Source organism: Oryza sativa, chromosome 8, assembly GCF_034140825.1.
Source record: "Oryza sativa Japonica Group chromosome 8, ASM3414082v1".
NCBI classification, from domain to species: Eukaryota; Viridiplantae; Streptophyta; class Magnoliopsida; order Poales; family Poaceae; genus Oryza; species Oryza sativa.
This window is the reverse complement of record NC_089042.1, coordinates 22,554,410-22,567,032: the sequence shown is the minus strand read 5'-3', so window position 1 is coordinate 22,567,032 and position 12,623 is coordinate 22,554,410. Positions and strand designations below refer to the sequence as shown.

The 12,623-nt window shown below is 49.5% G+C and overlaps 1 protein-coding gene across 1 annotated transcript; it reads left to right on the top strand.

The window, feature by feature from the left end:
- The first annotated feature begins 9,526 nt into the window (after positions 1–9,526).
- On the top strand, positions 9,527–12,465 carry LOC4345755 (serine/threonine-protein kinase RIPK). The gene is made up of 4 exons (XM_015793059.3): positions 9,527–10,223; positions 10,325–10,460; positions 10,684–10,820; positions 11,390–12,465. Exons 1-4 carry the CDS (start codon positions 9,786–9,788, stop codon positions 12,113–12,115), a joined length of 1,437 nt encoding a protein of 478 aa, XP_015648545.1. The 5' UTR covers positions 9,527–9,785; the 3' UTR covers positions 12,116–12,465.
- The last annotated feature ends 158 nt before the right edge of the window (positions 12,466–12,623 follow it).

Here is a 12,623-nt window from a genome sequence, read left to right as displayed (position 1 = left end):
TTTAAAATAAACTCTCCAAAAACTTTTTTTAAAAATATGATCCTTTTGATCACGCCAGACCATCTGATGTAGCAAAACAATATTGTCATGTCTTGTATGTCATGCCAAACAACAACGTTGTCACGCTAACTAGACCAGCATGGCCAATGTTACCATGCTAGCCAGATTGTCGTGGCAACACTGTTTCGTTACGTAAGTCTGATTGACGTGGTCAAAAGATTAATATTTGGAAATAGGTTTTATTAGAGTTTATTTTTAAATAAAAAATTTAAAAGGTTTAAAAATAAAAATATCCCGTCCTTTTATTTTAGGAAGCCATTTGGCGTGCTTTATTAATCTGCAAACATAATTACATCATTCACTAGAACGTTCAGCAAGAAAATTGGGGCCTCATCAACCCAATTACAAGAATTCTTAAACTTAAAAGCATGATTAGCTAGAACATGTACCACACAATTGGCTTCCCTATTACAATGCTCAACAAAGACTTTAACAAAATCATATATCAAAATATCTCGTCTTTAGGTGTACGGAATTCCTAACTAGGCGTTGACGTTTGCCATTCTGCATGCATCACATACTACAACTAACATATACCGTTGATGGATAAGATATGGACACATCTCCAAAACACACAGATTTCTGAAGAAAACCAGCTCGTAAGGTACCTGCGCCTCCACAACTTTGTCCTGACGAGTTCACGTGATGATTTCTCAACCGACTCAATTATACCTCCACAGTAACAGAAACCAACAGTAATAACAAGATAATACGAAAAACCAAATCGAATTCAAGTATCCAAAAACACATATACATATCGAAGAAAACCAGCTGGTAAGGTACCTGCGCCTCCACAACTTTGTCTTCACGACTTTACGGTGATGATTTCTCAATCGACTCAATTATACCTCCACAGTAACTGGGGTAACATAATCAACAGTAATAATAACAAGATAATACGAAAAACCAAATCGAATTCAAGTATCAAAAAAACACATATACATACCGAGGAGTTGAAAAGAGCATGTGAATCTGTAGCCAATTTTGACTCGAAACAATCGGTGTGGACGGACACACTCACACACACACGCTGGTCAAACTCAGAAGGCATAACGCCGCTCTGCAGATGGTCCAAACGGCTCGGACAAAAACAAGCCGCTAGCCGTCTGCACGTTGACACTGTAACGAGATTACGAGACGGCCGGGAAAAGGTCAGACAGATCCAAATTAAAATGACGTCCAGGTTAATCCAATCCATATAACCATTCCCATCACCTGGATGATATCAGAGATTCAGATAGAGTAGAGAATACAGAGAGTGCTAGTACGTGTACACACGCATGCATGGTCGTCAGGTCGGCCATGGTCAGACCAGACGCGTGGTTCTCGTGCGTGTGTGATGCACCTTCGTCTCGGCTGAGGAAGGGCAGCCATGCATACGAGCGTAGGGCCCTGCCGCCCTGCCAACTTAACGATGGATGCATTATATTCATGCGATTTTCGGATTCATGCACGTTGACAACAGTGTGTTCGATGTGTACACACGTTGAGCATGTCTGTCGAACTGAACATGCGTCGAAGCTAAATTAGCAGCCTAGCATTCCTTTTCGATCACCTTGACAGTTTGACACCTTCAGAGGTAGCCATGTACTACTATGTTGGGAGCTTCAGATAGTGCAAAAATCTGTATATTCATGACGCATAAGCAACGCAAGAAGTCAGCATATCTGAACATTTGACAAGAACACACCAGATCGAAGTAGTCATGCACTCGTATTGTTTGCGCTCCACAATGGATAAGACATGAAAAATAAGGTGGTGTTTAGATGGGAGGGAATAATTTTAGCCCTATCAATTTGGATATTTGTCACACCCCAATCTGATACCGCCGTACAACGGCACCTGACAGGAGCGTGTCGTAGGGTAAACGGCGCGAACCGCTTCCTACGAAACCGCGATCTCGGTACCAGTCCCAGGACATAGTGCTGGTACCCACGGTGACAAATATGAATCGTAGCAATCTTTAAAATAAATAGAGGACTTATTTACCTTAACTTAGGTTGCAGCTCAGACAGCCCGAGAATACAACCGACGACACGGACGAGGCGAACACCAACAACAACAGCAGCAGCGGAACCAACGGTCTAATACCCAACACCACAGGCGACGGCTGGGAACCAGGACGAAACCCTAATCTTCACTTCACCTCATCTTCAACTTCAGGGCGGAGGAACTATATATATATATATTTATATAGAGCAAGGGTGAGTACTTTCGTACTCAGCAAGTCACGGGAATTTAGGTGTTTATTGCAAGATTCGAAGAGGGGCAAGGTTGTTTTGCAAATCTTTTATTTGAAGACATTTTGAAATCACTAAGTGATTTATTTCTTTCTAAGTTTGGGCCGAAAAGAGACTTGCGTCTCGATTCGACTTTAAGAGATATTTTTCAACAGCTCATTTAGTAATGTACCGACCTCCCGGGTCAGATCATTACTTCTCGGCTCCCAGAGCCATTCCACTTGATTAATCGGCTCCCAGAGCCTTTTTCATTTTCTCGGACTCCCAGAGTCCAGCTGCCTAGCAGCACAACAATCCGCTTCCACTCGGGAAGCCTAGTCTATGATGCCCGCAGACATCCCGAATCACACAGATTCGTTTCTTGACCACTCAGGTCATCCATCTGCCACATAGGCTGATTCTGGTTACGATTCCCACACCACAACAACTTTTCACAAAGCACAGGCAAACAACTCTACGCAACGGGAACCACCTCACATCCGCCCATGACCGTGGGCACGGCTGTTCGAACAGTTAGTTAACCTCTGCAGAGGGGTACACTTTACCCACAAGACACGAACTTACTCCAGACACTGGCCGGTGTCAGAGGTTCGCGACAAAGCATTTCCCAAGCCGACCCAGGGTTACCTCATGCCACATAGAAGGATCAAATCCTCACGTAAGTATAGGCCATTTTAGGCATTCACAAATCAACTCCAACCACCTTGATCGGTATGTGAGCAAGCTTCTCGTCCTTGCCTTACCAGGAACCCGGTTTGTCCGACCCCGCCCCGGCGTTCCCAACTATTGGCATGCGAGGTTTCCCTGAATCGACTAGTTACTTAGCCAGGGTGTCCCATTCCACCTTGTGGTTGCACTTTGATTATGTTCGATGAGTTTCCCACAGGAATCGGTCCTTATATGCGAATACGGGACAGTGCCACATAGGCACAACCCCCGCATCGCGAGTTTTCACAATTCATTTTATTTTCAAACACACCGACACCACATGTCGGGTTTTGAAGGCTTCACAAACCCATTTCCCAAGTTTTCGACAAGCAACGGTGTATGTGGGATATTTGGTATACGCGCTCAGAGAGCACGAATACCGAGGTACCACAAGGGTGGAGCGACAAGGAATCAGGGTAGTACGACCTACGGAAATTAGTGCGACTACTGGGTAGGTCCGTCGGTTTGGCACGCAAACCGAGGCCAAACAAGTTAAGTGTGTGATTCTAGTAATGCAAGTTGCAAACAAAATAATAATGACTTTTTAATTATAGGGGCAATTGATCAAAGGGTGACTTGCCTTGTTCAAGGTCTTCACGAAGCTTCATGAATCTTCGAGAAAACCCGCGATCGACGAAAATCCGATAACCGCAACTATATGCAAATAATCGAAAACCTAAACAAAAGACCAAAAGAAAGATCCTATTTAGACCTATTAGTAGTGCCATTAAATAGATCTCAATTTTACGGAATTACTGGAAGCTGAACGGAGTCAATCGGAGCTACGGATCGAGGGATATGAATTTTGGAGGTCTAAATGGATTTTCTGGACAAGGAAAAGGAATTATTAATTCCCTTGGAAAAGAAAAGGAAGGAGGGATCGGATTTAGACTTCCTCGGGCGACTTAGGCGCGGCCCGAGGGATTCACAAGGCTTGGCCGGCCATTGGGCCGAGCGCGGCCACGGGGAGGCGGCCCATTAGGGCGCGCGGGGAGAGAGGGAGGCCCGACGGGGTGGGCGCGGTCCACCGCGCGGGACCCACATGGCGGTGGTTGGGTTCACGGTGGGGAGGGCGCACGCGGGGGCGGGCGCTAGGGTTTCGGGTGCGCGCGGTTCAGGCGCGGCGCGCCGGGTAGACGGATGGCGGCGGGCCCATGTGCAGCCGCACGGCTTGCCGTGGACTGCGCGCACGGGAGGGAAGACGGATGGAGGAGGCTGACTGGGCGCGACTTGACCCAGTCAAGCGGGCCCGGGGCTGAGGTGGCTGCCACGTGGACGTCACGTCGGATGGGGAAGGGAGAGGAGGCCGGGCGGCTCATCGGACGGCCCGCGGCGCGCGGCGGGATCCGGCGAACAGCGGCGAGCCGGAAGGGGCGGCTAGCACTGGCGGCAGGAGGAGGAGAAGGGGAACTCATTCCACAGCTCGGATCAGGAAGAGGACGCGCGACGACGGCCGGCGGCGGCGGCCAATCTCGCCGGCACGCCGACGTGGCCGCGCGCGAGAAGAGCGAAGGGTGCGCGGGCTCGGGCTTAGCCGAACCGGTATGGTGTTGCGACGCGCACGCGGTGACGCGTGACCCGATGGTCACCGGCGGCGCACGCACGGCGGCGTTAGGCGGCGGCGGAAGCGGCGACATGGCGCGGAGACAAAGGAGAAGGCCGACGGCCTTGGGGCAGCCAGGGGGAGGTCAAGGGGATCCCCGGGAGCGTGGCGGCGAGAGGAATCGACGCGAGAGGAGCCGACGACGGTGGATTGCGGCGCGGCAATCACCAGAGAGCAAAAGGGGAAAACACGACGAGACGACGAGGGTTCGATTCAAAGGGGTGGGAGCATCTCCGGGGTTCAAGGAATCCGTTTCCGGCGTCGGATTGGACGAAGCGGCACCGAGATTGGCTGGCGACGAGAGGCGGCCTCCGGGACAGAGCAAGAGCGCGTGGCGAGCTATGGCGAGCGGCGGCGGGCGCGGCGCATCGCGCGGCAGGAGGAGGATTATGGTGGGGAGCTCACCAACGAAGAGGAAGTAGCGTTGGCGGCGCGGTCGGTGTCACGGCGAGGTGGTCGCGACGCCGAGGCGGCACGACACCGAGAGGGCGCGGCCGGGGAAGAAGGGAGGGAGAGGTGGTGCCCGGAGCTCCTCGTCACGCGTCCACGCACGCACCGGCTCCTCCGGTGCTCGGCAACGGACGGCAACGGCGAGAGCGGGACGAGCAGCAACAAGGCGGCGACGGTGGTTCGGCGGCAATGGCGCGGTGGGTGTGAGGACTGAGGCGAGTGAAAACGAGAGAGGAAGGGGTTTGGGGTGGCTTGGTTTTATAGCGGAGGCGAGGTCGGTTTGGGGAGGGGAGAACTGACCTTGGCGGTCAAGTGCTCGGCTGGCGGTAGCGGCGGTTTCGTGGGCGGTGCGAAAGCGGCGACGGCGTGGATGCGTTGAGTGGCGAAGGCGGTGGATCGAGCGGCGGAAATCGAACTGCTGGAGCGCGGGCTGGCGCGGTCAAGGAGATGAGGCGGGTGGCGCGAGCGGTCAAGCGGCGCAGAGGTGGTGACGCCGGCAGTGGTCGGGAAAGGGAAAAAGAAGGGGAAAAAGGGGCTTGGTCCCTTGCCATAATGAGGAGCGGGAGAGTGAGGAGGAGGAGGAGAGGGAGAGCAGCTGCTTCTCCCACTCTTGGACGGGTGCGGCGTGGAGTGGCGGGGGCCATGGATGACGTCGACGATGACGGCGGCGGTCGGTTTGGCATGGAGCGGGGGCAAGGCGGCAGCGCATGGCGTCGGCGGCGACCGGCCAGTCGGCCACCTCGCGAGGTGCGCGCGGGAATGGACGAAGGCGGTGGAGGTTTTGGGCGGCGACGGCGGGAAATCGGCACCGAGGAGAGGGAGATCGAACGAGAGAGAGAGAAACATAGAGAGAGAGGAGGAAGACGAGAGAGCGAGAGAAACAGAGAGAGCGAGCGACGGCTCTCTCTCGGCTCGCATGCGTGCAACGCACGTGCGAGGGGGAAAGATGATGGGCTGGGAGGGGAGATGGGCCGATGGAGGAAAATCGGTCCATCCAAAAATACAGGGAGGTAAAGTAGACTTTTACAGAGAAAACTGATTTGGATAGAATTGGAGTGATTTAGGGTTTGGATTCGAATTCAAATTTGATATTCGAACTCGAGGGTTTAGGGATGTATCAAGGGAAACTCAAGGAGAAGTCATGGAAAAGATTCAAAAGGAATACTTGGGTATTTGTTCTCGGGAACATAGGGTGGAGTCAAGGAAAGGATTCGAGGCAGGATTTGAATAATTCTGGATTCGTAGAAGTATTTGGCGAGGATTCAAAGGAAGGATTTGAATTTCAGAATTTGATTTCAGAGACTCGAATCGGAAAAGGAATTTGGATGAGGGGGAGGATTTTGATTTCGATGAGAGGGAACAACGAGATTAAATTGGGATCCTTGGCACAACTTAGACTCTCACACAAAGAACGAAAATTTTCGCAATTAGGATTTTGCCGAGTTAGTTTTTAACGACTCACGAAAAGCGGAGCGTTACAATATTTGGACGCTAATTAGGAATATTAAACATAGATTAATAATAATAAAGCTAATTGCATAAATGAGAGCTAATTCGCGAGACGATTTTTTTAAAGCAAAAGTAATCCATAAGTAGCACATATTTACTGTAGCATCACATAGGTTAATCATGGATTAATTAGGCTCAATAAATTCGTCTCGCAAATTAGTATAGGGTTATGGAATGGATTTTATCATTAGCCTATGTTTAATACTTATAATTAGTGTTCCAACTTTCGACGTGATAGGGACTAAAATTAGTCCCCTGAATCCAAACACCACATAAACAAATAAAGTAAAAAACAATTTATGTGTAAACAACTCTTGTACTTATATTTTTAACGATTAAAAGCCAATATAAAAATTAAACTTCGATAAAAAAATTCAAAATCAACTCAAATATTAGATTTCAAATTGTTGCGGCTAATAATAAGATAACAAAAAAAAAAGAAAAACAGAGCAATATTATTGTGGTGGCCGGTGGTCGGCACGTCGTCACTCGCTCGCCAGATCTCAGGTGTGGGTAGGAGATGGAGCGAGCCGCCCCCATGCCCCGAATTCGAAATGGAGAGATGCACGGAATCTCTCCCCTCTTGTCAGCATCGTCACCGTTTGCGCTTGATATCTGAGCCATCCGTTCCTCATCGGACGGCCGTGACCTCCTCCTCTTCGCGAAAGCAGAGACGGATCTCTCCTTTTTTCCCTTTTGCTGCCGCCGACGCCCACGCATCGAGCCATGCACCCCACGTCGTAGGCGTGCTCTGCTTTTCCCCCCCATCTCTCGAACCCATCGACGACGCGGCGGCCATGGCTCTCGTGCCCGGCGATCTTTTCAGACATGCAGCTCAAATTGTACAGTTACAAGCATACACTCCTCCTGTACAAATTGTATTGTACAGTTACAATGCATCCACTATCCAAGGTCGGTTCAAAGTCGTTGTGCCAGCTGCTACGGCTCACAGAGTCACAGTATAATCCATCCATTTTTGCAGAGAAATAGTAGTAGTAGAAGAAAAGTATTAGGACGGTGGCAGGTCAATCCGCTTACCGCATCCAATGCGTTAATGCTGCCGTCAAGAAATGAGGGAATAATATTCACTATTATCATCTTTTCTGAAAAAATGAAAACGAGAGAGATAACTGTGATAAAAAGAAAACAGAGCTGAAATGCTGAGAAATTTCCATGCAGTCCTAACGAGACAAACAGAAAAGGAGCATTAGCTATATACGCGGAGTGTTTCTTCGCTCATTTTCTCCTAATCCTCTTTCTTGCCCCGTAAGAACAACATGCTCTGCTGCTTCCTTTTTTATCGGAGCTGCTGATCTCATTCTGTCAGAGTTTAGGAACCAGGAGAGTAAACTAATCTTACGGTCCAAGAACAGGACGGCACGGTCCGGGAATAATCTAATCCAAGCCTGAGAGGAACATTCTTTATCGGCGAACGTGCGAGGCTGTGTCGCGGATAAACAAATCGATCAGGAAACAGAAAAGAAGCTCAACTGAATTTAAACACGACAGCTAGGCTGAACACCGGGTTAGCAAACAGCTCAGATTGATGCTTCCTTCCAGCTTGCGTATTTTCCTAAGCAGGGTTTAAATTACAAAACTATCATAATTTATGCGCCTTGATCTGCAGCGCAGGACAGGATGGTTCCCATCTCCTGTAAATTCCAGCAGAGATTTTGTCTGCATCCTGTACGGTTGTTCGGAGCGTGCGGTTCAGTTTCAGTTCAGAACTGCCTATCACAGTATCATCTCATCTCGATCGACTGCAATTGCATAATTGCATTTCACTCGTGCGTGGAAGGATCATGGAGATTAAATTAAAACGAGAATGGTGAGCCAGAACATTGTGGGAGGAACTGCGGCTGGAATCAGATTCCTTTTGCTGCAGATCTACCTGCTTCAGGTAGCAACCAGATGCAGCTCATGGCTTCACCTCCTTTGCATCCGCTGCTTTGCCTCCCAAAACAACTCTGGTTTTAGCATCCCCAGTCTGACCACTCCCAGTTAGCCTAAAAGGAAAAAAAGAAAAGCAGAAACACCCAACTAGAAGCAACATATAAAGAATGAAATACTTTGCACGAAATTTTTCACATGATCCAAGCACTTGGAATTGCTTAATCTGTTATAATCAGTTTAGTATCAGCATGGAGCACGCTGGATTAATTCCGCTATAAGCAACCCTCCCAAGAACTCACTTGTTTTACAAGTATGTCAGCGTCACGTTTAAGCAGAGAGTAAGAAACAGTGACGCACGCAGAGAATTCCATTCCAACCCCAAAAATAGAACAGAAAAATTGCTACCTTCCGTGGCAAGGAAGAAATGACCAAACCCACAGTGCCAGTACATGCGGTGAAAAGCAGCCGAGACTGTACGAGATCGGTCTAATAAAAGAATGATTTTTCACCGTTCTACAGGTCTGAAAGAATGAATTTTCAAAATTCAAAAAGAAAAAAAAGAGAGAATGATTTTTCATCGTTTCTACATGGAACCAGCGAGGATTTTTTTTAATCTTTTGAACTTTTATTTTTTTCAATTTTAAAAATAGACCTTTTCAAAACTTCTTTCTATAATCCGAACCAATCGACGTGATATGGCAAAACAATACTGACACGCTACACGCAGTGGACATGATAGTTTTATTCTGTCATGCCAGCAAGGATGGCGTGGCCACGCCCGTCAAATCGGCGTGACCAAATAACGCGGAGTGACAATGTTGTTTTTTTACACCAGTTCGGCTAGCGTAGCCCAAAAGGTTAATATCTTGAAAATACGTTTTGAAAAATGTTTATTTTTAAAACTAAAAATTAAAAAGTTCAAAGAAAAAAAAATTCAACCATCAATGCAGCAGCGGAAACAGTAATAGTACTCTCTGCCAACTTACCAAGTTGCTGCGGGGGACTCACCCACTCCGCTTTTTTTGAGTCGTTTCGTGGCCGGTTTTGACGCCGTTTTCCGCAGCCCTCGGCGTCGCCGTCCGTGCGTGGTTTCGTGCCGCGCGACACGGTCAAGGCACAAGCCACAGCCACAGCGCCTACATATCTCGCCATTGCCGGTGCAGACGCTTCCTCAACTCTGTCCTCTCTTCTTCTTCTTCTTTACAAGCTCTGGTACTCGCTGTCTCCGTCTCTGCATTTCGGTCTCTGGCTCTCTGCTGCTTCGTGTTCGTGGGCGATTGGTTTTTCTTGGCTTCTTGTTCATCTTGGATTTGATCGATTCGATGGCTGAGTTGCGGACGTCGTGGAAGTCGATGCTCTGCTGCGTCGGCGGCGGCGGGGTGGCCGGCGTTGAGGACGACGTGCCGCCGGAGAGGAGGAGGGTCAGAGGGGGTGGTCACCACCAGCGGCTGCTGTCGTCGTCGTCGTCGGCGTCGTCGGCGTCGAGGGTGTCGCTGTCGAGCCTGAGCTCGACGGGGACCCTCACGCCGGAGGACCTGTCGCTGACGCTGTCGGGCTCGAACCTGTACGCCTTCACCTACGCCGAGATGAGGGCCGTCACCGGCGGCTTCTCCCGCGCCAACTACCTCGGCTCCGGCGGGTTCGGCCCCGTGTACAAGGGCCGCGCCGACGACGGCCTCCGCCCCGGCCTCGCCGCGCAGGCCGTCGCCGTCAAGTACCTCGACCTCGACTGCGGCACGCAGGGCCACAGGGAGTGGCTGGTACGTCACTCTCCACCTCATGCGTTCCTTCCGCCATTGTTGGGCTAGCTCGAGCTTTAGCTCACCGTGCTAATTAATCTACGAACCTTTCTTTCTTGCAGGCTGAGGTGTTCTTCCTTGGTCAGTTGAGGCACAAGAATCTCGTCAAGCTGATCGGCTACTGCTACGAGGACGAACACCGGATGCTGGTGTACGAGTACATGAGCAACGGGAGCTTGGAGAAGCATCTCTTCAAAAGTAAGCACACGAGAATAATTACCAACTGTTGAATCTTTTCTTCTTTTTTTTTACCCCCGTCGCAATCGTCAATAGAATCCGGGAGATTACTGGTGTTTATACGCGAGTGGTTAACCGAATCATTTGCGCTTAGAGCGCGCTTACGCCATCGCTGAAGTTTCAGCTCTGAAAAAATTCCGGGGAAGACTTTAGCTGACGCTGAACCGTCCTCCTGTCCGTGCAGGTCTCGATGGCGCCATGCCATGGATGAGGAGGATGCAGACCGCCGTCGGCGCGGCGAAGGGGCTCGCCTTCCTCCACGACGCCGACACGCCGGTCATCTACCGTGACTTCAAGGCATCCAACATCCTCCTCGACTCGGTGAGCACCATCCCGTTCTTGATTCCACTGTGTACTTTTCGCAGTCATTTCACTCGAGTGCAGTAGAAATTTCAGTCGTTAAAGGAAAAAAAAAACTACCATGTCCTGAGAGCGAAAATTCAAACTGCCGTGAAAAATTTTACTAACTTTCAGACCATTTTTCGCTTCTTATTTCTGAAAATTTTGATGGGATACCACTTGTCAAGTTATCAAGTCTAGATTTGACTGTCAAAGTCTGCGTGCCACACGTTCCAAAATCGTTGGCTGGGTGTGTGGGTTCGTTAGACATGATTGCAACTTGGAAGGTTCTTGGATGGCCCAACCTTCAGGGTTCAGAGATCCCAGCTCATGCTGTCTTCTCTAGGAATAGATGGCTACACAGCACCTAATAAAAATCCATCCCTAGCATCATATCCGTACAGAATCATTATGCCAGTTAATGGCACTGGCCGACTGGCGTGATTACTAGCATGATACTGACAGAAACATTGTCGTCTGTCTCCTGCATGTCATTGTAATTGTCAACTGTGATCCCTGCCTAACCCGATCTCTGATTCATTTGATTTCAGGACTTCAACACCAAGCTTTCCGACTTTGGGCTTGCCAAGGATGGGCCGCAGGGCGACGCGACCCATGTCACGACGCGTGTCATGGGGACAAACGGGTATGCAGCGCCCGAGTACATCATGACAGGGCACCTGACCGACAAGAGCGATGTGTATAGTTTTGGTGTGGTACTACTGGAGCTATTATCGGGTCGGCACTCGGTGGACCGCTCTCGTCGCCATAGGGAGCAAAGTCTGGTGGATTGGACAAGAAAGTACCTCAAGAAGCCCGACCAGTTGCACCGGGTCGTCATGGACCCAGCCATGGAGGGCCAATACTCCTACAAAGGGGCCCAAGAGGCTGCTTTGGTAGCCTACAAGTGCTTGAGCCCATCACCAAAGTCCAGGCCCAGCATGAGGGAGGTGGTCAAGGCCCTAGAGCCCATATTGGACATGAATGACTACCTCCAAATTGGTACATTTGTGTTCACCGTCGTTGTGGAAGATAACAAGAAGGACGATGTGACCAAAACCAAGCAAGTAGATGGTGAGAACAAGGTTGACATGAGGATCGAGGCGACAGTGGAAGAGAAGCACCAGAGTCACCATGATCGATACCGGCAGAAGAACCCAAACTCTGCAATCCATGCTGACATCGTGCTGCAACGCGACGGCTCCATCGGATCGTACACCACCTCGCTCAGGCGGCACAGAAGGACACCGAGCTATCTCAAGGAGAGGGGTGCCTAGAATTTCATGGTCAGACCTAAGAGGGGAAGATATAGGAGTAATATTAATTAGGGGAAACAAAAGGATCTGTACATAACTAAGCTAGATCTTAGAGGTGTTGTGATACAAGACACACAACACCACATTGGTTTTTTGTGTGGGATTTATTCATTTTATTGATAGTGTTCTGTTATTGGCCGTAATGTGCCAATAATGTGATGAGAATCCTGATTGTGGATTTTTCATCGTGGTTAATCAAGAGCGAAGATAGAATTGGCCAATGGTTGCCTGCTATTTTGCCTTGAAAACCTTGTTTGGTCTTACTGGCATGGTAATAAAAAGGAATAAAAAGGTGTGCCTTGCCTTGGACAGCATAATCTCTTAACTTAATTAGATCTTTGTACCTGCGGCCGCCACAGCCACTGCTTTGGGCTTCAACCGAGGGTGATTTGCATGGGCCTAATTCTTAATGGGCCTAACTCACAGGTTCGATCAAAACATGGGTTCTCCAGCACCGTCCGATAATGCT